Source organism: Bombus huntii, chromosome 14 (assembly GCF_024542735.1).
Source record: "Bombus huntii isolate Logan2020A chromosome 14, iyBomHunt1.1, whole genome shotgun sequence".
In the NCBI taxonomy this organism is placed as follows: domain Eukaryota; kingdom Metazoa; phylum Arthropoda; class Insecta; order Hymenoptera; family Apidae; genus Bombus; species Bombus huntii.
Genome location: NC_066251.1, coordinates 1834754 through 1861548, shown reverse-complemented (window position 1 = coordinate 1861548; position 26795 = coordinate 1834754). Strand labels below are relative to the sequence as shown.

General features: G+C 31.0%; 2 protein-coding genes and 1 long non-coding RNA gene across 11 annotated transcripts in view; 2 read left to right on the top strand and 1 right to left on the bottom strand.

Moving 5' to 3' along the window:
• The window catches only part of LOC126872903 (metabotropic glutamate receptor 8-like), a 41150-nt gene extending 26504 nt beyond the window's left edge, over nucleotides 1-14646 (top strand). Inside the window, exons 3-19 of one of the 5 annotated variants that reach the window (XM_050633148.1) lie at nucleotides 2312-2527; nucleotides 5182-5313; nucleotides 6855-7034; nucleotides 7702-7871; nucleotides 8173-8327; nucleotides 8943-9191; nucleotides 9495-9650; nucleotides 9870-9996; nucleotides 10162-10273; nucleotides 10414-10637; nucleotides 10812-11092; nucleotides 11292-11584; nucleotides 11999-12127; nucleotides 12442-12459; nucleotides 12772-12919; nucleotides 13004-13179; nucleotides 13415-14646. In XM_050633148.1, coding sequence (XP_050489105.1) covers nucleotides 2312-2527; nucleotides 5182-5313; nucleotides 6855-7034; nucleotides 7702-7871; nucleotides 8173-8327; nucleotides 8943-9191; nucleotides 9495-9650; nucleotides 9870-9996; nucleotides 10162-10273; nucleotides 10414-10637; nucleotides 10812-11092; nucleotides 11292-11584; nucleotides 11999-12127; nucleotides 12442-12459; nucleotides 12772-12919; nucleotides 13004-13179; nucleotides 13415-13570 — 2922 coding nt within the window. In that variant the 3' untranslated portion in view covers nucleotides 13571-14646. Of the gene's footprint in view, nucleotides 1-2311; nucleotides 2528-5181; nucleotides 5314-6854; nucleotides 7035-7701; nucleotides 7872-8172; nucleotides 8328-8942; nucleotides 9192-9494; nucleotides 9651-9869; nucleotides 9997-10161; nucleotides 10274-10413; nucleotides 10638-10811; nucleotides 11093-11279; nucleotides 11585-11998; nucleotides 12128-12239; nucleotides 12460-12771; nucleotides 12920-13003; nucleotides 13180-13414 lie in introns of those variants that run through there. The other 4 variants (XM_050633147.1, XM_050633149.1, XR_007692235.1 and 1 more) reach the window with 4 other exon arrangements.
• The window catches only part of LOC126872926 (uncharacterized), a 171686-nt gene that overhangs the window by 25781 nt on the left and 119110 nt on the right, over nucleotides 1-26795 (top strand). The window lies entirely within an intron of this gene.
• Nucleotides 17099-26464, bottom strand: LOC126872904 (biotin--protein ligase). Of its 5 annotated transcripts, none has more exons than XM_050633151.1 (17): nucleotides 26271-26464; nucleotides 25669-25867; nucleotides 23993-24129; nucleotides 23734-23904; nucleotides 23291-23444; nucleotides 23160-23225; nucleotides 21883-22077; nucleotides 21488-21782; nucleotides 21243-21377; nucleotides 20728-21054; nucleotides 20143-20500; nucleotides 19012-19194; nucleotides 18767-18899; nucleotides 18182-18342; nucleotides 17976-18090; nucleotides 17682-17895; nucleotides 17099-17583 (listed from the first exon to the last, which is right to left on the bottom strand). In XM_050633151.1, the coding sequence occupies exons 2-17, from the start codon at nucleotides 25817-25819 to the stop codon at nucleotides 17412-17414; spliced, it is 2967 nt and encodes a 988-aa protein (XP_050489108.1). In that variant the 5' UTR covers nucleotides 25820-25867; nucleotides 26271-26464; the 3' UTR covers nucleotides 17099-17411. The 5 variants fall into 5 exon arrangements, with proteins under 5 accessions (XP_050489108.1, XP_050489110.1, XP_050489109.1 ...); XM_050633153.1 differs by lacking the exon at nucleotides 26271-26464 and adding an exon at nucleotides 24490-24593 and having other exon boundaries at nucleotides 25669-25815; XM_050633152.1 differs by lacking the exon at nucleotides 26271-26464 and having other exon boundaries at nucleotides 23993-24593; nucleotides 25669-25815.

Sequence of the window (26795 nt, the reverse complement as noted above, 5' to 3'; positions counted from 1 at the left end):
TTGGAATTACGCCATGACATATATCCAGAGCTAGTAGCGTAGTACTCTGATTCAGGTTCTTATGTATCCTTAGTCCGTAAGACAACAACCTGATCGAATGTGTCCTGAAAATGTCTGCGTAGTTTACTTGAATGGGATTAAAGGCAGAATGAAATAGAAACAGAAGAAGCGTGCAGGTGTTAGAGTATACGTGGTGCTCTAAGCTTTCCGAGGCCAAACTTTTTTTGGATATTCTATGAGTATAACTGAGACAAAAACGTTATATAAATATAGATCGTTTGAAACTTCATTAAAAAGTTATGGTAAATTGGTATATTTCATTTCAAGATATGAATTTTGATACTTTATTAATTTTAATACTTTAAGTTCATTTTGATTCCAATTCATCTTAATGAATCAATTATCTCTTTGTATCAATTCACCACACGTATCCATATTCCTTTGATATATTCCTCTTTTTTTCTTTCTTCTTAACTTGTTTTCTTTCCCTGAAATCATAGATTGAATTTTATAATTTTTAAGAAAGATTCGTTTCCCTTGATAACGTGTCACCAAAATTTATATTATTCTTTCTGTATTTCGTATTTTTATTATAACTACTTAATGAAGCTTTACATACTGGTAAAGTTTCCAAAACATGGAACACCTTGTATTATGTGGAAGATAGGTGCTCGAGTTGACTCGATTGCTGCATAAATGATACCAAGGGCGACAGTTTTCTGCCGAGTAATTTTAGTATTTTATTTTTCTTATTTTCCGTCTTGCCGTCAGAGAAAGCACATACGATAAAATAAATAGAATAAGAATCGCTCGAACATTTGCTTGATTTTACAGCGCCGATTCTCAAATCTATACTTTCGCATTTAAAGGGAACTGTGAATTTAAAGAGTGGAAAGTTTGTGAAGTTATGCCTACATAAAAGATCACTTAGGTATATTTAATAGGCGGATAAAAGAAGACACGCTTGGAAAAATCGCGTCAGATTTTAATATCTTCGCAGGAAGCTTTCCGAACATAGTAAATCATCTGAAACGAAATGGAACTGCAGAAAACCGTCTAAGATCACGCCCACGGAGAATTATGGTGCGATAGGATCGCATGATACGAAAGCAAAGAGGTGGTAAAAAATTGTTTAATCTCTTGTACATAATTGAAACCTAAATTCCGTCTTTTTACCCAAGAGATATAAATTTGTATGCGAGTAAAAGAGATAGGATATCACCAGGCATGACAATGAGCACTAAAAGGACAGTCATTTATAGCAAACCAAGTGATTCTGAGAAGGACGATTAAACAGATTCAGCGACTAAAGATATTTAGAGTACACGGTAGGAATTAAACAAATCCAACAATTAGTTCTATATATCTTTCCACATAAGTGCATTTTGTACATTTTTGCTTCTTTAAATTTTTCGTAAATGTTTTCCACGGGAAAGAACAATTTTTCCAAAAATGTCATTCACACTCTTTTTATTCTACAAAATTCGTAAATTTTTAGCCAATGAAAAACATGGGCAGAGATTTTTAGATCATCGTGATTAGTGCGACCGTTAAACACTCAAGTGGATCTGTGCTAATACCTGGCTGCATTTCGTTAATTACGGCAGACGATTTACAATTTATAGAAGACATATTAACACGGGCAGAGATATGAAAAAATTACTACGAAAAAATGTACAACAGTCCGCTGAGAAAAAATAATGAACCATTGGGATCCATTTATTTTCTAACGAAACAATTATCTCACGCATAAACGTAAAATTACAAGGAAATTTTTCGACGGAAAGAATTATCGTCGCTGTAAGCACAAAATCCCGACTACAACTGGTTCGAGCATTTATAGCACTTGGATAAAAACATTGCCAAGCGCTGTAAAATCAATAAACCCTTGTTTACTAATGAATATTATCAAACGAACCAGGCCAAAATAAATAAACGTGTAATTAATAAATTAGTAAAAAAATGTGCCGGGATAAATCTGGGAAAAAACAAACAAATTCGAAGATTTCATAAGAATTTTTCAACTCGTTAATAATTCGCTACTTACATGCACAAAAATGCAAAGGTAGAAACGGAATTATTTCCAACTCTATGATATGTTTTCACATGAGTGTACATTTTTTAAATCTATTTATGTAAGCGATGTATGACTTGTATATTTTTGATATACGGTAGCATACAATTCAATAAGCAGCTTTTGTTAAATTTATCTTTAAAAAGTAAGTGTAAGGGAACACGATATATCGAGTATATACTGGAAATCAATCATATTTTTCATGGATTTTATTCATAATCATATTTTTATTCATAGGTGGCAGGTTCCATCGGTCAATCACCATGCGGAGCAGTGAAAGAAGAAAAAGGAATGCAACGTTTGGAGGCTATGTTGTACGTTCTCGATGAAATAAATTCAGACGATGAGTTATTGCCAAACACCACGTTAGGCGCGCTTATTCTCGACTCCTGCAGCAGTGATACATATGCACTTGATCAGAGTATGGAATTCGTCAGATCTTACATGAATCAAGTAAGTACATGTACAGTATTAAGACATTTTAAGCTCATAAATTTTACATTTGTAGGAGAGACGTATCTAATCTTTAGCACTGCAATACCATTACTTAACTTGACAACTCATGCGTCGTCTTTCGCGTGATAGATATCGTTTAACATAACAAATTAGTAAGACACAGTTTTATTCGAAGATTTCTTCCTTTTACTCTTCTCTCTGTTAAAATAACTGTAATGTTCCTTACAAATCTTCTTCCTACACGATTGCATATTCCCTTTTGAGAAATCATTTTATGCGCGACTTTATCGCCAGATTTGTCTTCAGAATATGTGAACTCACCATTTTCATTCATATTTTCTACTTGTTGAAACCATGATTATGTCAGATAGATCTGAATTCTGTACGATGCAGTACCTCGAGTATTCTTCTGTAGGATTTACGATAGGAAATCTTTCCACTTCTAAGCAAATGTTTTAAAAAATATCCAATTGAAAAAATACGAATAATAACGAATTACATATTTGTGTTTTGTCTGTACGCTTTCTTTTTAGTAAAAAAGTAAATTCTAAATAGATGCAACCAATTTATCCATAAAGCCAAGCTAAGGTACGAAAGATAGAAAAAATAAAATCATAGTTGTTCGATAAATATTTAAAATAACGTAAGCGTATGTAAAATATATGTTTAAATAATACAAAATTAGGTATCTTCTTAGATTACCTTATCAAGTTTAAGTATACCCTCAAGGCAGTAGATTAATCTTTACCCATCTAACACCAGAAATTAATAGACCAGATTTATCAATTTCGGTCCGTTTAACACTCGAAGCTCCATGTATAGTAAATTTTATAGGATATTACGTATTTAAAAATAATATTCATTTGCAATAGAATCAATCGATAGACTTGATTGAAAATTACTTAAATAAATTACCTCTTCTAACGAATTTTAATAAGTTATCGACTATCGATTGATGATAACGTAGTAGGAAGAAAACACATATTACAGGCTATTAATTTTTCTCAAAGAATTATTTCATATAATTACAACTGCTCTTACATATCAACTTACTTATCGTAATAAGTTACTATTATTACATGTATTTTTCAGTGAACTAAGCGATACATTAATTAATTTTCTGTCGTACGATGATTCAAACTGAATCATATTTCTGAATCGTATTTTTCTCAACTTTTATTTACATTTTCTTATTTTTAAACTAATACGATGACTATTGCAAAACTTTTCAACAGAGATGTACATGCATAGTACCAGTGATTTACATGTCGGAAAATGCTTAAGTTGCAACGAAACTTCGAAGAAGACTACATCTTTCTTTAATTTACTCTGCAAAACAACATGGAAAATGGTGGAGAACATTTTACGCGGTGTCATTTAGTATTCTTAGTGAAGTGGAAATGATTCGGAAGAGCATCTGCTACTCCCTGCTTTGGCGTTATATACCTAGATGCGGCGATAGCACTGATGCAGATATAACCTTTGCAGAGACCACTATTTCTTTGGTATCTGACGCGAAGTAGAAAATTTAGAATCGATACTCTGTCATCTCCCGTCCGTTTCAAGCATGACGGACGCTGCTACTATGTATAAGTAGCATAAGTCTAGCATTGACCAGACTCGTAACCAACAACTCTTCGACGACAAACTGAGCTCCAATTACCTATCCCTCATTTTACATAAATTTCGTCCGGACATTTATATCTGTTAATAAACGATCAATTATTATTTAGAACACGAGATAATAATTTTATGTTAAATAGAGATTGTCGATAAAGAAACTAGTAAACGAATCAATAACCATAGTGGATCAATTGAATGTTTCATAGCTGTGTATCTCTACCTTAGAAATAAGCTTTAAATTACTTGGGCGTCATATTTTCTGCTCCGGTTGCAACAACGATTAGTAATTAGACTTTATGGAAATTAAAAATTAAAATGAGAATTTCATTAAATTTACATTTACAAACGCAACGATACATGCCTTCTAGCGAATCGCACGTATGTATATTTAATATACTCCCAACATTCAGCTCCTCGTATAAAACTAGGTATGATAAAATTTGATTTCATACACGTATTTGCGATTTGTTTGTGCATGAAACATCACTGGTTTTTCAATCACGCTGCGAACATTTTGTACGTGTTTTTCTGAAAATATCTCTATATCTGTTTTGAAAAATCTATGCAACTACGAAGCGAAACCTTGTTTGAAAATTATGCTTTTATTTTAGTGACTTAGTTAAGCAAAATAGATGGTTGTAGTATATTTCCACAATATTTTTCGGTAGAACAAGTAGAATGAATGTAAAATTGTAAAAGAGAAATTAGTGGAAATAAAAGACGCAAAATGGCCAACTTGATTTAACAAAAATTCGAATGGATATTTTTATGCATACAAAATCAACATTCACATTAACCAATGAAGTTCTTTTGTACAAAGTGCAATAGGCTACCGATTCTGATATTAACGATAAACTACTCGATACAATCTGTTCGTTCAATGATTTCCATTTATACAATATATACATATACATGCGTATATATGCGATATCAGTTTTTAATTCAAAGCATCGATATAAGCAAATCTGATCGACGAGTAGAATAGACACGATACAAACACGCGTGATTTCTCTTTTATTCGTTTTCAGGATATATCGGAATACAAATGTGAAAATGACAAACCACCGATGTATGTGCCCCATAAACCTGTCACGGGTGTTATAGGAGCTTCGTTTAGCGTAGTCTCCATTATGGTAGCCAATATTCTGCGATTATTCAAGGTCAGTAGTTAAAAATCATTCTCATCGAAGTGAAAAATTCGTACGTTTACTATCGGTGTAGGAAAGATATGTTAAAATAGCGGACAGATTTTTCATCGTTTCACGTTACCACTTTTTATCCAGAAATATGTAAAATTCAAATGTTCAAAATCATTTATTGTCTTTCGATAGCTGTTCCCTCGACTGATCGAAGCTAAACGATTACGTGCAAGACTATAGTCAGATATTCAACTACATATATAGGCTTACAGAGAAATGTTCGAATAAATCAGTGAAATCCGTTTTGCATTTTTCCATTCGTTTTAATACCGTTCAACCCGTCCGCCCACATACTCCGCATGCTTCTTCCACCTGCACGGTTTTGAACGCATTTACATCATATAAAATCATACATATCAAAAGATTCCAACTTCAAAGCTGCGTGAAAAAATGTTTCCAATGGAAATTTCAGAATCTTAAGGATGGACCCTCAGTTTGCAAACTGTTCAATCATTTCTCGACGTCCCTTGTTCCGAATATATCGCATGCTTTGATTTATCCCGTGATACTGAAATTATCGGCGAAATAACTGTAAAGGGCGGATGTATATGAAAAGATGGAACGTATGAAATCATCGTTATCCTGTGAAAAACAATTATAAGAGTGATTAATCAAGAGCGCAAGAATACAAGTTGCCGAAAGAAAAACGAACGAAATGAATTGGCAGGAACAAAAACGACACCGCTACTGTACTTCCTCATCCTGTAATTAAATATGGTGTCTCTGAGCGCCGGTACCACTGAGCTTTATAGCACCTCGGAGATCTTAAAAGAAATGATACGTATAAATCTTAGTCGAGGGCCAAGAGTATTTCGTTTCTGGCAATATTTTAATCCGAGCGATACTATGAAACACTGTCAGAGTATAAACAGTTAAAAATGTTCTGTACAAATAGCGTAACAATGTTGTAATCTTGAATTTTCGTCATTCGTAACGCATCACCGAACAGATTACTGTTTTCATTGAAAACTCGCAAACAAAATGCGCAGCTATAGAAAAAGTATCAAACACGCCGAGTTTTGTAGCGCAATTTGCCGAGCGTTAATTCAATTAAGCGTTGTTTGTCAGGCTAGATCGTTTAAATCCAGCGCGTTGTTCGCGGTTTTGTTTCTTGTTCTTCTATTTCGAGTGCTGACGCGAACCCAGTAAGTTAATTAATAGCTCTTGAAGCAATTCAGTGGAAAAAATTAGAAACTACTCGTTTCGAACTTTCTACCATTTCTTATCAACGTTGAAAACTGTTTAAAGTTCTTCTGTTCAAACTTCGAGAAAAGGATAATATATATTTTCTATGTCCTTCTAAAATTGTATATTCAATTTCATTTATGTGGAAGTTCAAACTTTTCATATATTTCGATTATTCGCTTGTTCCATGTCAAAAGATATGGATTTTATTAACGTTTTAAATACCTCTATTACAAAACGTAGTAACACTCGTTCGTTAATATCGTAAAAAATTTGTTGAAACGTGGAAAGAGAGATGATTATTACACCGGTTTCAGATACCACAGATAAGCTACGCATCAACGAGCACAGAACTGTCGGATAAAAGTCGCTTCGAATATTTTAGTAGGGTAGTGCCGCCAGATAATTTTCAAGCTCAAGCCATGGTGGAAATCATTCATCAACTCGGTTGGAAATACGTATCTACGGTTGCAGTTGAAGGTGATTACGGAGAGAAGGTAATTAATACTTGTACATTCTTCATGCGTATCAACAATTCCATTTTTTTCTCTAATTATACTCATCTTCGCTTCTATTTCCTCCAGGATAATGACTTGGAATGATCCGTTATAAAAAGTACCGTAATGATATATCGTACATTTGTAATCGTTTATGCTTCTCGTCAGGATTAATATTTTAATAACCCGCGTTTTATACGAGGAATACAACTTTTTACGTTAATCAGTAGACGGTGAATATTTATGCAAATTTTTCCATGACATTATTGATCTTTACGTGTTTTTCACAAAGCAACACAATATCGTACAAATTTTACTTTAATTTTCCCAGGATATCATCCATTGTTTATGTCGTGACAGACTAATAGATCTAAATTTAAAGAAGCTTATGAATCTCTTTGAACGCATCTTAAATCCTTATCCTATCAATTTGAACTTTTTGACTTTCCTCGCTCACGATATAATATCTAGCTCTTATGGTCGATTATAAAAGTTTTAATTAATGCATTCTCAACAATAGACTTGTCAAAAGTTCGTGCCATAAATCTAACTACTTTAACAACATTTCTGACTAATAATAAAAAATCCCTTCGTAAAAACATTTTTCATATTGTTCCAACGTTTAATCGATCACCTCGATTAACTGTTACTCGTCCATTCCGTACAGGGTATTGCCAGTTTTACCTCATTGTCGACGGAGTATAGTATCTGCGTAGCAGTCAGCGAGAAGATTTTGAGAAACGCGAAAGCCGAAGATTTCGATAAAATCGTCGAAAGACTCGGTTCGAAACACAATGCCAGGGGTGTCGTTTTATTCGTCGATGAAGATAACATAAGGTAAAAATCGACTGCTTTTTGCTCTCCTTACTCCACTCAACCGTTTTTGCACGTCATTTCCAAGCAGGTCATTAATCATTTCTTTCAACTATATTACCTGGTCCAATATCAACCATATCTTTCATTAAAGATGTCAAGGGTTAATTCGATGCTGCTAAGTGTGTAACATATATATGAAATAACTATATAAAATGTGTCGTCGTGTAACAAACATTTCAATTGTCTGCCAGTTTTCTCTATGTTAATTGATAAGAATTATTTGCTGTTTCTCATTCAAAAAGAAATTGTTTATTATTCGCAGGAAACTTCTACAGGCAGCTGTTAGAGCTAATCGTACAGGCCATTTCATGTGGATTGGTAGCGATTCGTGGGGTGCTAAAGTATATCCAGTGAGAGATCAAGAATTCGCGGCGGAGGGTGCAATCACAATTTTGCCTTATAGAACATCCCTTCAAGGTAAATTGATTACAAATACTTGGTCGAGTTTCGAGTGACGAATCTAAGAATCTCAACATTTTTGTTCCATTCGCCCTTCTGGACGATTGTGTTGTTTAAATTTTTACAAACTTTGTTCAATAATGGGGTTTTCCATATAATACTTTGAAAAAGTAAAGATTCGTCTGAGTAAAACGCGAGAAAACGAGGCTAAAAGATGATTGATAATTATCCAATTAGAAAGAAACCTCAGCTTGTTTGAAATTCTCCATGCTCTGAGCAAAATTGAAGTTTCTGGATAAGATAAAAAGATAAGAGAAAAAGGATTCGAAAGGTATCTTTGGGAGATAGTACAAGTATCTTCAATTGGCTAATTGCAAAGCGAGACTTCTGCGATCAAAATCAATTGGATTAATGAGTAGGATCAAAGAAAAATATCTTAGTTAAAGATATTAATTATTTATGTGAGATCCTGTTTGCTTTGTTAAACATGTGCGGTGGAAACCTCATTTTTCAAAATTTCAATATTAAACCTAACGCTAACATTTTAATAAGCTGTGTAATATAGCAAATTAAATCTCTGTTTTAAAGATATCGTAGATACATTCAATGCTTTAAAATAACTATTATTTTCAGATTTTGATGACTATTATTTAAGCCTTCGACCAAGAGTGGATAATGAGTGTGATGGTCAGAGTGAAAGTAATGTGCCACACAAGAAATTGCCTGGAAAAATAGTAAATTGTCGAAATATTTGGTTTCGAGAATTTTGGTCTCAGCATCACAAATGCAGCTTCAATGCAAATTTGTCTGCTGGCATGACACCCTGTACTGGTAACGAGAAATTAATTGATTATGAGCAAGAAGGATTGGTGCCATTTGTCGGTGAGAGATATCTCCATTATTTATATATGACTTCATGAAATTATTTAAGCAAGTCTGAAGGAGAGCATAGAAATTAAATTTCATCTATTAACAATTCCATTTAATTACGAAAGTATTCACAGGGAAAGTATAAGTAAAAGAATAATCTAAATAATAGAAGAACATAGGAAATAAAATGACATTTTTGTAATCTGTTAACTTTTGTTTATCTCTCTTCTTGAGAATAAACTGCAGCTAACGCTTGCAAAATTTACACCCTTTTCCCTCCAAAAAACCAAAAACACTACGCTTGATTGATTTTAGTTGATGCAGTTTACGCAATGGCGCATGGTGTTCATAATTTAATAAACGAGGAATGTATAAATAATGCTGGAACTAACCATTATTTGTGTGAAGATCTTCGTCCAGCCCCAGACGGTCAACAACTACTTCAACATATTCGAAATGTTAGTTTTATCGGTAAGTATGGTCTTTATGGTCCTCCGTAGAATCTTTGATCGTAATGTTTTTCTCCAATTCTACTTACAATTTGAAATTGGATAATTTACATCTGCAGATATCTTATAAATAAATTTATTTATCATTCCTTCACCTTAATTCGTGTCATTATCAAACATTATTTTTTGTGGATAGACCTGTACATACAATTAATTTGCACTTTCTTTAAATAACATTCAGGTCGTCAAGGTACTGAAATTAAATTCAAATCCGATGGCGATGCGTATGGATTTTATAATATATATCAGTATCAAAGAAAAGAAGACGGGCGTTTTGATTATGTTCTTATCGGTACATGGAAAGAGGAGTAAGTAAAGCATTACAATTATAACAATTTTTTATCCGAGTTTATTAAATTAGCTATCCAGCTGCTCGTCCAAATATCTCTAATCTATCTTAAGGATGTTTTGAAGGATATTTCATATAAATCTCGATAATAAACGCAATGAAATTTTGCAATTCTTATTCTCAGGTTGGACCTTGATATTAACATGACAAGGTGGGCAACAGGACCCGGAGAAATGCACATCCCTCGAAGTTTATGCAGCGATAATTGCCCGCTGGGTCATGTACGCAATTTTCAGGTAAATAATACGAGTAAATAATTCGATTTAATATCCTTCTATCTGGTTTACAAAGTAACTACAGTTTAATTTTCATGTATAAAGGTTATTCAACTTTGTATTCTTAGAAATAATATTTTGTAACGTAACGATATTTCCAGGAAGCCTGTTGTTGGAGTTGCGTGGCATGTCGCGAAGACGCTTACGTTTTTAATGACACTTGTCGCAGCTGTGGTCCAGGATATGCACCGGATGAAACAGTAACAAGTTGCATCAAACTAACAGCAGAAGTTATTCCATGGACTAGTCCGTGGGCATTGGTGCCATTGATATTTGCATCCATTGGCATACTTAGTACTTTGTTTACAACGATAGTTTTCATTCGGTATGTTCACAGTCTACCCTACAAATTGTCCCAGTTTTTAACGTAAAAAATACGCAACTAATAATTTCAAGAATTTAAATGTTCTAAAATGTATTTTCCCAAAATTGTTACCTCGGAATAAGAATCTTGCTCTTATTCTATTTTATCGATACTAATTGACTAATTACATTCCAGTTTCAATCGTACTCCAGTAATTATGGCTTCTGGACGCGAGTTATGTTACGTGTTGCTAGTAGGGATTCTATCGTGTTACGGCATGAGTTTCGTGATATTAAGCAAGCCAACTACATGGAATTGCACATATCTGAGAATCGGTCTTGGCTTGTGCTTAAGCATCTGTTATAGCGCGATACTAACTAAAACAAATCGTATATCACGCATATTCAATCAAGGAACTAAGAGTATAAAGAGGCCTTCTTATACGTCTCCGAAGAGCCAAGTTGTAATCGCTATCGGTGAGTTTTTAATTCTCGAAGGATATGCCTGGATATTTTGATAAAATATCGAAATTTTACTTTTCCATCAAAATTAAAAGCTTAAAATCTAAAATTTTACAAAGTTGTTGCGATGCTTCTACCGTAGTCGGTATGATTAACTTGTTCTTCCTCTTGATATCGTATTATGTAACTCCCGTTTTTATAGGGATCACCGCAGTGCAATTAGTTGGTGTTATCGTCTGGCTAATCATTGAACCACCGGATACCACGGAAATTCATCCGTATCCATTATCAGCAGTACTCACATGCCGCGTTTCCACGTTTTCATTGATGATGTCCCTCGTCTACAATATGTTTCTAATACTCATGTGCACTTTGTACGCATTCAAAACACGTAAGATACCGGAGAATTTCAACGAAGCGAAATACATTGGTTTTACAATGTATTCAACTTGCATTGTATGGTTAGCTTTCGTACCCATCTACTTTGGCTCAAACAATGACTACAAGGTCGGTATCTAAAATCATAGGAGACACGTATTATCTTGCGATTATGCGTATCAAACTGAGAACCAATTAATGGTAATTCGATACGATTTTTTAAATTTATTGTTTCAAAACAGTTTAATGTGTAATTTATATATGTACATATATGTATATACATATAACAGTACAAATTAGAAAACCTTTTTGTAGGCATGCAGCAAGAAAATACAAAATGAATTGTATTATAAATGTATTTATATTTAGTCATCTTTCCATATATTATTAATTTGTGACATTCTTCGTAATTTTACTTCAAGAGCTTTGCTTAAAAACTTTAAAGTAGATGAACATTTTAAATATGAAAGATTGTTATTATCTTTATTGTTATTCCGCTCTCGGTGAAATAAGAATTAAACGAACGTAAATATAAATTTACAGGTGCAAATCGCGAGCATGTGCATGTGCATCAACATCTCTGCGTCAGTAGCTCTCGGTTGTCTTTTCACTCCGAAAGTATATTTGGTACTTTTTCAACCATATAAAAATGTTCGGCCTGGACATGCTAATGTGAGTAATACAAAATTTAACAAAAAACATATCGCAGCAAAACGATTACTCTAATAGTAGGTAGCTCTTCTTATTAACGAGTGATATTAAAAATACAATCAATTGGAAAAAGATATGTTTTAGGAACTAGTTCACTGCACTCTACTGTTCAAAGTATTATGCGTTTTTTATTTTATTTGGATTTGACGAATTACTTTAATAAAGGAACACATAAACTGCTGGGAATTTATTAATTTATGGCGCTTCACGTTTTTATTTCCAAATAAATAAAACTGCTATCTCTGCTACCTCTCCTCACGTGATCCTTACATCAGTTTCATATTAAAAACATTGTAAGTGATAATTCTTTAACTTTCATAAGAATCTATACCTATTTCGATGAATTTACGACACGAATAGAAGTCGCAAGTTTCAGAAATATTTTATTAGCACTGTAAAAGAACCGTGAATATATTGTTACGTAAATACATTTATTTAGGATATTGTTCAAATATTTTCGATCTGCCAAATAATTTAACGTAAGAATAATTCAACGTAATTCTAATCAAAGTTATAATTTCTAAGTTAATAAGAATAATTATACTTTCGGTGTAATATTATAATATAATATTTCGGATCTTAAGTGTTTCGTTAAACTATTGTAGACGGGTGGACTTCAAAGTGGTAACCGCGCAGTATACAGCATGCGATTTTCTGGCGGTCGTAGTCAAACAATGCAGAGCATGACCTCCTGTTCTCGGAGCAGTCCACCGGCATCACGTCCAAGCCAGGACGAGGTGAAACATGCCAACGGTGAGACACAAGCACTGGCGAGCCCGTCTGTCGAGGAGACCTCGGTTAGCTAGGTCTCTCTCATACACATCCCTCCCTGTCTAGAGTGTCAGGCCAGAATTCATGAGACAACCGTGGAGATATACGACGATGACGAAGAGGACCGTAAGCTCTCTACTATCCAGGAAGTGTCAGAATCAAGAGACATTTCCAGTCCTTCGATGTTCGCGGAAAATTGCCGAAATCGAAGTCGGAAGTCGATTTCCAGCGATTCCGACCAGGTGATCGATGTTTCACTAAGTCTTACAAATCTCAATCTAATTTTCGATCAAACGTTGTTAAAAAGAAATGTAAGAGAGACTTTCCCGATCCTTATTTCATAAAAGTTGATTTTCTTCACTTGCATATCACTCTGTTATCGAGAAATTAAATAGTTTGATCGAATAAATATTGATTAATACTTGTACGCTAGGAGTAAACTTTTCTAATTTATATTTTTATAACTATTTTTTTGAGTCGGGCGATCCAGCACGTAAAAATCGCATGGGAACGATCAGTTGCATCTCCGACAAAGTGGAGTCTTATAAAACTGAAGCTAACATTTTCCCAAGCGAAGATCAAACTTTCCACGTCTACAGCGATTCACCGACGTTTTCCGATTTTTCATCGTAAATCACGACATGTAATGTCAAGGTAACGAAAAACTGTCATTTTTTAACATGCGAAAAATTATTTAACGGTGCCAAGACGTCTTTTTAGCCTCGCATTTGTCCTCACAAGGGCAAATTAGATATAAAGTGCATACATATATGTAAGTGCGAAATTACTGTTCAAAACATTTAGAAAATCAAATACCTTTTATATAGCTTTTTAGCAGATCTTAATTCCAATTTCTTCTAAATTTTAATTCTAATTTATTCAACGTTCTTCCAGTCGTTCATTTTTTCCTTGGCTGTTTTGGCAGAATTTATTATTTCAAATCTTGAATTAGAGATTCGTATTGAGATATTTCCCATCAGTGCTACAGACACGAATTAAAACGCAATTTACTTAGGTGAACTACTTAATATTACGTTGTTCGATGAACAAGGATAATAATCTCGATTCGTTAGTTCCTTATACATCTCTTAGGGATAAATATTGCAATATTTCGTACTATATATTACGACATTCAATCGAAGTTGATAACACGTGTACAAAATATTTATACTTATTTTATATGTATACAATGTTAATTTACTTTACGAGGATAAAGTCTTGATTAAAATTTTGATAGAATATCAGTAGAATAGATATATTGTACACATTTATTTGCAAACTATTTTATAAAACTATCAAATATTTTATCCTCTTACGGATTGTTCCAGAAGTACGTATGCGACAAATTAACGAATCACTAACAGAAGAGGTATCGTATATGATAAAGAAAATCGCCACTGTTTTCGCATTTCTTCCTTCAAGAAAATTGGAATGTAAAGCTGAATGCTACATTGATATCATCCGAAAAGATCTAAATTTTTCATTCCTCAATTATCTCTGACAAGATACTCAAACTTTATCTATTTTTGAACATATTCGGATGTCGTGCCCACTTAACATAATAATAAAAATATGTTCTCCACAATTTCTACATATGTATGAAACTAAATCAGCCGTGAAAAGTTAATTTACTTTTCTGAAATCTGTTGCTAGGTAAAGAATATTTGGAGCACTCTCTTCGCAAAAGTCGCGAAACTATTAACACATATCCACCATTCTCTTAAGTGGCTTGCAAACGTTTGTGAACCACTTAAGCGGTTGGCGCAGACACGTGACGCGCACGAATGCTGATGCTTGCTGAAGCCAGGGTTTCAATAGCTATGCACAAACGTTCATGAGCACTTGGAGCCCTTGCTATGTAAGCAATTGTTGATCCGTGTACGAAAAACGATAGCCTCTCGTCTTCATTGAACGCGCGCAAACAACGAATTTCATTCCAAGTACCGACACTTTTTAACAACACTCGTGAACTGTGAATACGAAACGAATTGCTACGTACTTCTAGTTGATCTGTATAGAAAAATCAAAACAGGAACAATTTCTTTCCGCTTACTATATTTAATTCAATGAGCAAAAATACAAAGATTTTGTTGCTGTCGTATTATTAATTGTAAATGAATCTCTTTCACTTAAACGAAAATAATTTAAAAATACAATGAATTCTTTTGGATCCGTTTGTTACGCTTTTATATCGCATAACATCTAAATGTGATAATCATAAATCAGAATATGATTTAGAAGATATTGTTAATTCTTGAAATAAATTTTATATAATTATCTATGTTATAGATATCTATAAAAATTGTCACTTTCGGATGTTTCATTTATCATTATGCTTCACGTTGAATATTTTATTTATACAACTTTTTATGCTGTTAATAAATATTCGTTAAGTTATTAGTTCTTAATGAGACATCAACATCTGATCTTTCTGACTATGCCAAAGTTCTTAAATAAATATTACCATAGATAGTACAATAAAACTAATATTGGAAGTGAAATGTCCAATACGGTAAATAAATGTGTACTTTTACAAATATATATAACTGCCGACGATTAAAAAGTCAAATAGCTATAAAGAACAAAAATTAGACATATGTAGATCGTGTGCGTGTGTAAATGTGTACGTGAAAAATAAATGAGCGTGAATTTTTGACTAAATATGTGCCAACAACGCTGAGAAATTACGTGAACAAATAGGATATACTGTATTATAAAATGACTTTTAAACGAGAAGCGTTTTAAATAAATTAGACGCCACGTATCCTCACTTGAATATTTCTATTAAATATATATATATATATATATATATATATATATATATTAATATATATTAATTGCATTGTTAGTACTAAATTACATAGATGTTTATTTATAGATATATCGTATGTTATTACATCAACGTTGTACAAAAATTAGACACGTATTTTTGTTAATTTTGCGTACTGTAAATTTTTCCAGAAAGTTATCTGAAAAAATTAGATCACGCGTTAAAGGTTTAAAAGACATTTTAATATGATAATGCGGGCGTAATGAAATAATCTTTTACAAAATTATTAATTACTCTCGTAGTATCTTGAAGATGTCTGATTATGTGCTTATTACAAAAATATCTCCGAAGACTATGCGAGAGATGAAACGGTTAAACATCTTTGCTTGACTTAGATTACTAATTTCAATAATTATTAATGATTTGTAAAAAAATTACCAGAAAGACGAAAGCTATAAATGAGTCAAGGAAATTATATTTTATCTTGATAAAATAAATTGAATACTATTATTATAATATTAAAGAAATTTGTTAGTGGAAATCTATTTTGTATCGTTAAGTTAAATTGTTAAATAGGAAGGAATTCTTTTAATTTTTTGAATGAGATCAAACGAGATGAGAGAACAATCAACAATCAAAGATGTTTACTTCGAATTTATGTATAGCGATTAAGTGGAAAATTGATTGTCGCAGAAGCGTAGACAACGAAAAATATAGAGCCCAAAACGTTTTGTCGTAAAGGTAATATTCATAAAAGCTACAAGCAACAATTGTAAGACTTAAAAAAGTTACATAATTCTAACGGTTATGAGAATCAAATATTATTCTGAACCTTGTTCAAGGTTTATCGATAGAGAAAGAATTTATCCACTTCTCAGTGTGCTTTGGAATTTATTACAGTTGTTATAGCGATTAAAAATATACATGTATTATAATAATTAGATAACAGAAATTCGAGTACATCTGATTACTCTCTTCTAATAATGAATGCAATGGTGACCTGATAGGTAGTTACGTACAGATAACAAAGGTCAATTTATTCTTACTTTTACGTTTTAGACACTAATTAATAACCATGCGTATAATGATTCACACGCGACATGTTATGTAGTTTTTAAGAAAAAATTCTGATATCTGAATACAACTTGTTGTATGTTTGTATGTTTAGAGTGAATATATAACATATATAGTATATATGAAAGAAGAATATACAAGGAAATAATGAAATACAAATTAATAAGTGGACTAGTGAGCTATAATAAGGTTTCTCATTTTTCAAATACAATTTTATATTCTGGTGCCAACCGAGATAAATGTAACCTCAATTATACATTTGTAAAATGAAAAAAACACTTCATAGTCAGCCAATAAATACTGAAAAAAGAGAACTATTTGATTTTTAGTTAACAATGTTTGTTTATTATTTTCTCTCCATAGCAGGAAATATGACATCAAATCGCGTAACAAGAAATATGGACTTGGATAAAGTAGCTTACATTATATATATTCCATTTGCTGTATGGGCAAATGATAAATAACAAAACTAAAAATTATAAATTAAATTTATCAGCATTTTTTGATTGATATTCATTTTTATGATAATTTAAAATATATACAAGATGTATAAAAATAAAAAAGAACAACAGTGTACAATCGACTATTAAACACGTTCAACAGACATGTTAGTTCTACTTCTAAATCTGATTATTTCGGAGCTATAAGACCTTTCAGACAATCGAACGTATTACCATCTGGATGTACGGTAAACATCGTTCCATCTTCTCCTCGTACACGTAAATATCCATAATCGTCTATACCTAGTATTTTAACGTTTTGTGACACCCCAGATGCTGATAATACCGTCACATTTGTGTCGCTGTTGAAACATAAAATATATTTTAATTAACAGTATTTCTCAATAATGAAATTCACAGATAGTAAACGCAATTAAAAAGAATTGTAAGTAAAACTTACGTGTGCATCCAATAAGTATAATATGCATCCAGAAAATCATCTATATTACCACTTTGTACGATATTTAACCATCTTTCAATTTCATTGAATACAATAGCAAAGTATTGTTCGTATGATACCATTTCTAACTTTTTCTGATATATTTCGTTAAATGTAGTAACTATATCATTGATGCAACATGTAGGTTCTTTATTGAACAAATTTATTCCAACTCCTAATAATGATAATTATTTAAAAAAAAGGAGAAGTGATTTTATTAAATGTTAAATTACGCGTGACAATAATAATACTTACCAACGTTACATATATTAAGATCTGACAAGACATGAGTTTCTACAATCAGTCCACCAATTTTAACATTATTACCAGCATAAATATCATTAGGCCATTTTAATCTTAAATCGATATCCTATAATTAAAAATTAATAATTAATTAATTATATATACATATATACATATATAATGATAAATATAAATAATGATTATTAATGATGTAGTACTTCATATCCAGATAGAGACTTAAATGCGGATATAATTGCAACAGAAACCAAATGTTGCAAAATTGAGATTCGTCTTCCAAGTATGGTATCAGTAGGCACATGAAGTTGCAACGTGAATAGTGCTGCACCTTTTGGACTGAGCCAAATATTTTTACTCCTTCCTTAAAATTCATACAAAACATATTCATTATATGATAAAAAAAATCAATAATTGGTAATAACTAATTGATTAAAGAATGTTTTGGCTTCTCTCTTTATTCTATGATTCTAAAACTGTACGAATTTACATCCTAAGGAATTGTGGACGCTCCTCTTTACTTTTACTTTATTCTACATGCATAAAGGTTTATAAATCAATTCAATGGAACATAAATTGTGCCTAAGTTCATTGCACCATTCTTGTGTAACATTTGTTAATAATAATGATCGGTTTAATCGATTAAACAAAGAGCCAAAACTGTTAGTGAAAGTTGTTGCACATGCTTTAAACTATGTTCACGTACAATTCTATTATAGATATAAATATTAAATTAAATATTATAGCAGCTAAGTCTTCGATCTATTGAATAGAGATCCTTGTCATACCTCGTCCTTGAGTTTGCTGACGGACAATAACAGCTAAACCATGTCCTAATTGATGACCATTAAATACATCCATTGATGATGTCATTATATCAACGTATATAACCAAACGCCCTAATTCCTTGGTAGATAAATTCTATAGCACGAAAAGTATGTATGATAAGTCAATAAAATAATGGATACAATTAAACTGAATAAAAAATGAAGTCAAATTTATCACAGCTGATATAATTTAAAAGAAAAATTACCTCAAAATATTCTACGGTTGAGAAATTGTCAGGACACTGATGAATCATAATTGGTAGGAACAAAGCTGAAGCAGATCGTGGAACTGTGCTGCTTCTACAGAACTGAATTTCCAGCTTTGGCATTTTTAAACTATCGTTTGCTGTCATTACATCCTTCAATCTTTCTAGCATTTCTAGTTTCAACTATCAACATGAAAGAAAGTAAACGTAAATACTAGTCTCTTTGTTTTTAGTTACAAATCTTCTAAATATACGAATTACACAAAAATATTCGCAAAAAATTAGTAACTTTAACATGACAGAAGCATAATTAATTCAAAAGCAAGAAGTATAGCATGGATCGACAGAAATCGCTAGCTTTAGTGTTTTTGAAGTGATAGTAGTTATAGAACAATTTATTGAAGAATGTTTCATAGTACAAAGGGAGCCATCAGAGATGGAATCAAATATAATGCAAATAAAATTGGACAGTTTTATGAGTTCTTGCAAGAAAAGGAAAACACAGATTATTGACCATGCAAATTCGAATCTAGACAAGATAGGTTTCAATCTTTTATAAGTAGTACGTACTTTCATGAGTAATAATTTGATTTGACTATATTGGAATTGATTTAAACTTTAAACATATCGAAATTGATTCCACCCCTAGTTATTATATAGCATTACTTGTTTTTACAAGCGCTTTTAGTAAGTAGTATTATATTTACAAGAATGTACTATATTTGCAGAATTATCTTTGTTAGTGGTTACCAGAAAGAGAAAAATTACTTATTACACACTGTCATTGAAGTCAGTTGTCAGTCTGCAAATTATTCACAGAACATATCAATTTTCTATTTCTTTCAACAAAGTTGAAAGACGTTGTATACAAAATGACAGTAACAGCATCTAACAACATTATGTAGTAATGTTGACAGGCCCCCTTCTACCATGCTTTATTCAATAAATTTTTTCCTAATTTTGGTAATGTCAAAGATATTGAGAATAATAATCCTTATTGCTTCTTTATGTGCAAACGTAGTTTGTATAGAACAAAAATCACCTAAATAAAGGATGTCATAATTATAATTGTTAATAGTTTACCTAATATATATAAATATTTTCTTTCGAAATAACAATTATTTTTCATACCTCATGTCGTCCCAAAAAGAAAGCAGACGTATAAGTTATATGCGCAGTTACTTTTGCAGTACTACGAACTTCTATTTCAAGATGCGTTTTTAATAAATCATTGAATATTTCCAGTCTAGTTGCGTTACTTTCTTTCAAAGCATTAAATTTACTTTCCTCGAGTTCATATTGCATTGGATCCACTTCTAGATGTATTTGAGAAAAAACAAGCTTTCCGCCACTTCCTAGTAGGGTGGCAAGTAGAATACTTGGTGTGTGCCAAGTTTCTTCCGTTCCAAGTACCTTTAGATCAAACGAATGAGAGTTTCCCTTTTTATCTTTCACGCTCACTGTCGCTGGCGGAGACACACTAGATACTCTGTAAAAAATACTGAAATGTCTTGAACTGAATTTGGAAATAATTAATCAGGAGGATTATTTTTCATTAGAAACAAAAAATATAATTGTAATCATATAAGAATAATGTTTTCAGATGAAACATAAATATTAATGTTAAAGATAAACTGTAGTATCTTTTTTCATTTACAATTTAACTTTATACCTTAACTTGTAAGTGCGAAAAACAGATATAGCTAAAAATCTTACTTTACGTCTTCATGATCCTGTGAAAATCTCGTTCTTACAGGGGATGCTTGATAACAGAAGATATGATGCATCATGCGTACATGCTTCCATTTCCCATAAGAAAAGTGAACCAGTTCGTTTTCTCGTACTTCTGCCGTTTTAAACGATGGAAGTAAAATATGAATTACATCGGAGCACAAAGCGAGCAACTTGCCACCGTGAAGAATATACTCCACGATTCGGTTTCCAATCTCATTGCCAACATTTCCACAAACGACGACTAAAGCTGCATTTTCTACCCAAGCGTCATTACGTGCTTCTTCTGGAGATAATGCGTAAATGGTGTACCTAATATTAAAAGAAAATTTCTTTTAATATCAAATGTAAGAAATTTTGTAAAATATCGAAGATCTTGAGAAATTTTACATTTTTGACGTGTTTTTAATGTCTTAAAAAGTTTAATGCCATTCTAAATGACTAAAATAAAGATGATTTTGTACATTTTTCCATAAAGATAATAAAACAAACAATCATACTTATTTGTGTCAAGAGATTCTTCCAGAACACCTTTTACATTGTTACGTGCAATAAAACTATCAGCATATATTAGGACATTTGGTGGTTTTACATTAGTTTTTGATAACTTTCTTGTTATCTCCGCTATGGAATTCCTATAACATGGAAATTTCAATGAATTTATCAAATATTTCTGAATCTTTCCTTTTTTACTCAGGAAAGATTAAATCTTTTAAATAATTATTTTTTAATATAGAATACTTACTTAAAAGGGCTTGTAGATGCTATGGATTTACTATACTTAGCATCATAAAAAGACTTTGGTTCAAAAGATTTACTTGTACTTTTTATATCACTGCAAGATACTTGTCTGGTGCTTATAGTACTGGATACATCCAAATTGTCAAGCATATCAAGTGATTTACTAGTAGAATGCGGAACACCTTGAAATTCAGTGGTATCTTTTGTGATCTTTTGTATTTCATCTTGTGATAATTGATTCTCATGTTGAGGAATGTTTACTGAAACTGGTGTAGAAACTTGACTTCTAGTTTCACTCTCTATAACACACAAATTCATTTAACTTATATACATGAGAATTATATTAGAAAAATACTTGTACAATTTGTGTTCATGTGTTTAATAACTTTTTTATTATACCTAACGTTTCATTGGACTCCACACGCTTCATCAGTTCAAGTTCTGCGTCTGTTACAGCATTTTCTGGATATACTATTAAACCTGGAAGATCCTTAACTTCAAATGGTTTGCATTTCTCGGATACGAGTTTGGCAGTGTCGCTTAATGATTTTAATTTTTCTGCATGCGTTGTCCATTCCTCTTTGTCTATAAATTCTTACAAAAATATATACGAAACTTATTTTATGCCTTCTCATTTATAGGTATATTTTCTTATTATAAGGTACAATTTCTTTTTGTAACGATCAGAACGCTCTCGAGTTTATCATTCATTCGCAACATATGAACAAAAATCCGAACAATCGGCAATATAGATTTTTGTGGAATTAGCAATAACGTGAAAAACCGATAATTTTTTGGCATTATTCAGTTCTTTCGTTAACTTAGCGAACTCCACGTTTAAAATAATTAAACACAATGAGTGAATCATTTCATATTCGTGGATAAGAGATCGCACATTTGTTCCTCAATATTTACAACTAAATGTAAGTGTTAATTCAAGTATGGGCAAAATAGAGAATTGATTGTAAAGATATGTCATATGAGTATTATGAAATATTCCATCCCTAAATAAAAAAGTACATCTTATCTATTGAAAAACTTCTTCAATCTTGGTTTGTTTCATCTGATTCGTGATATATAGAAATTCATAGCCTATTGGATAATCATTGCCATTTTTCAATTAAGAGCAAGTTGTTTCCTATTTTTGAAAACCTATTACATAATTAAGAATTGTTGTATAAGATTGCAAAAGTCGTCAGGTATATTAAAATAATGAGAATATATTTCTTCGCGGTTAAGAAAAGAAGATAAAAGACTTTGAAGCAGCATTAGTAAAGATTACATATTCCTTAAATTATGAACTTGAATGCAGTAAGCTGTTCTCAGTTTTACTACAAGCAGAAAACAGTATGCCAGAAATCCTACTGGCAGACTTGATGATCATGAATTCTATCCTCCACTTATACATTTACATGTATATATATTATTTTAGATAAATTAAGATCACATTGCTTGATTGTGACTTATTATCCACAATGATAAATTAACTAAGTACATACAATAACTACATGTAGTAATCCCTGATAAATGCTTTATGCTTTCAACTGAAAATAGATTAAAGTAACAATATCAAATGCCTGATAATTCATCCACCAAAAAATTTCGATTTTTATATTTTAAATTTCTTACATTTCGTAAAACTTCTATTAACAGTATTAATTACATAAAATTCTTACTTTTAGTTGGTGGTGAATTCAACACATCACTATTGTAAACACAAGGCTTTCCTGATATCAGGACAGCTGGAAAAATATAAAGCTATTATAATCCGGATATTTTAGTAAACAGGGTTGAAATCTATACATACTTTCTATTCGTTTCAATAACAAGCCATTATTAATGTAACATTGACCTTCCATTGCTGCAATAAGAAATTTTGCAACCATATCTAAATCGGACTCTATAATTAAATCAATATTTTTATTTGCCGTCCATGTAATAATTAAACCGTAATCCTCGACCTAAAAGACACAACATATTTAAACGCAGTGCTAGCTTCTTAAATAAACATTTTTATACGTATGTAGTGTGGGAATGTTTTTACGTGTAAAAAATTTACATAAGCTTTGTTAGATAGTCAGATCATAAAATATCATGTCTATTTATATTCATTTCAATAGACACAAACTTTCAAATAATATGTTTATTCTCTTTATTTTTTAAACAATAAACTACTAATATCATATTCCCTTCATACAAAATAATCACATTCAAAATGGAAAAAATGAGGAGAATAAATAGATATAGTACCTTAGTAGCATGTGTTGCAGCAATAGGATTATAACTTTTAAGATCAGCTTCAACAAGAATATAAAGTTTGTACTCTGATTGTAACAAAGTTCCATTACGATTATTTGTATGCAAAGGAAAAAATGTTTTTCCATACTGATACGTTAACCAACTTGAGATGTCAACTTTTTGCTGGTGAAAGTAGTAATTAACCCAATGATTAATTATATTTAACCAACTACAATAGAGTCTATTTATGGTATTATTGCTTGATGCATACTTGTGGAAATATAGTGCACAATCTCATATCATCATAGTACCATAGTAATTCTTCTAGTCTAGCATCACGTTTATTCACACATAGACAAGAAGTCATAAATTCATCATTTTCACAATCATTCATAGGAGAATTTGATTCTTAAAATAATAAAAAATATTTCATTATCCATTATACTGAAAAATCTTTTAGTACGTTTTCAAATTATATATGCATGTACATGTAGCATATATATAAATGTATTAAGGGTCCGGATCAAAATGAAATATGTATTATAATAAAAATAAAATGTAACATAAAATGAATCACTAATTGTGTCGCAACATAAATTTGCTACATAATGTGGCATACATAACAATTCACATCTGAATGCAAATAAAACACAAAAAGGAAATGCAAGTACTAGCAGGATTTTATTAGTTCTAAACACTGTTATATATTAGTGATTATTATAATAATAACATAATATGTGTGTAATGTTAAATAGATAATAAACTTACAAAATCAATCGAAAGGCAAATGATATTTGTACATAAGTTTTGTTTTGTGCAACAATATAAATTTACATACATATATAAATACAATATTCAATTAACACCTAGGTCTGAAAAAGTGAAAGCAAGAAATAATTATTATCATCTACAAAATATAATGGACGATGTGTATGTATAAAACTTTCCGATTTATTTATAAACTATATTCCACAAAATTATGCAACAAAAATAAATAATATCTCTTATTTAATACAACTAAAACATTTTTAAAACGCTACAAATCATATTAATATAATAACAATACATTATTTATATGCATATACATAAAACTTATATAGAAGATATAATATAAAGCTCAATGGTTTAATATAAAAACTTTATTACTTACTAATTTCCTAGTTATTCTTTTTATTGTATAATGACTACAGATTAATTAACAAATCTCAATACTGTATGCTTATAAAACATAGATGAAATGATATAATAGTACTTGATAGCTATATTTATATAATTTAAAGTTATACAATTTATATCACATTTGCAAAGTATTGTTTTTAAGAATTTTATTTTGAATCAAAATAAAAAGCATGAAATAAGTACAAATCAGATACTATAACATTGTAAATATTTTTTGCACTATACATGTACATTTTTGGTTTTCCTACATTTGTTACAGCTTTTTCATATAATGCATTAAAGTCATTGTGTAATCATTTTTCAAAGTATTGTAATATTTTTATAACATAAGTTAATATAAGGAAATATTAAATTAATAAAAATAATAGATAATATAAGGTGCATGTCTAGTTAATGCAAATACATCAGGAATGTATATATATGAGTCAATATTTTTTTATTTTATACCGGTCTTTAAAAAAGTTCTAAAAAAGTAATTGTAATACGATTTACATGAACAATATCAGTATTATTTAATAAGATATCTTCATTTACATGTATGCAAGATATATGTGTAACATCAAGATATATAATAAAAATAAATGGTAAACAATTGGATAACTATTATGAATAACCAGTGATATACTAAAAATTTATATACCAAAAATTTAATAATTTATATAATCTTATTCTATAGTTTAGAAATGCAGGTAATCTTTAAACTATATTAAAACTGCATAATTTATTAACAATTTATAATGTTACCAAATGTAAATATTAATATATTACCTTTATTTGAACTTTGTTTTTTATTATAAAACATTATTGATGGGCAAGTGGTTGTATCTCCTTGAAATAAATTACGTAAATGATTTTTTAAAAATACAATCCTCCTTGACTGGATTGATGTTGCTATCATATAAAGAAATGTCAAGATCATGTTGATAAAATTATTTTTAAAATTTTAATATATATATATATATAATCCCTGAAACAATTATTTATATTATATATTTTTCGTATTAACAGTTATTTTTTATTAAGTAAATAGTGTTATAACTAGATAATGTATGATATAATAATAAAATTCATTTATTTATGTGAATTTATTAGGGTTTATTTGTTTATATATTTCGTAAATAAAGTAAGTGCGTTAGAAGTCATTTAAATCGAATATAAAAATATCAACAACTATAACCTAGAAAGCTATGAATGGAGAAGTTAAATAGCTCTCTAAACCAATTAATATGTTATAATAAACAATGATTATATTACATGAATCGTCATAAACAGAGTTCTGCAACTGCAATTGTCACTACGGTTCAATGACTAAAATAACTATCGAAATCCTACCTGTGCTTCCTTATTAAAAGTATTTATAAATTACATACCTATTTTTTAATGTTACTACTTGTCTATGAAGTGATTAACAAAAACATGAGCAAATAAACTTTGAATGTCGTTTCAAATCCATAAATTACTATTGTAAGAACATTATGCAAGATACTTTAATTTATTGACGTTTATGTAGAATCAGAGGTGAGTAAGGAAGGGCGCCGATGTGAATGAGAAAAGTTCAGCCAAAAAGTACGCTCCACGAATTATCGCCTCTAGCGGTCAAACGACCGAACTATATGCACATTTCTTCCTGTGTTTTGAAACTGCTAGAAAAATAGTAAGTATCAAGACAATATAATAGCATTAGAGATATTTGAAACTTTCTGAAATTCCTGGAAACGATGACATTTTCTGAGAAAATCCGAGAGCAAAAAATGTATCCTCTAAAATAACGATTTTGTATCAATCAGGTGGCACGATTTCGACGTTTCTTGGAAATGACGTTGTGCCTCGGAATTTTCGAAAGCTATTTTGCGATCTTTGTTTTTTATATCACTATTTTTTAAATCTCACGTACT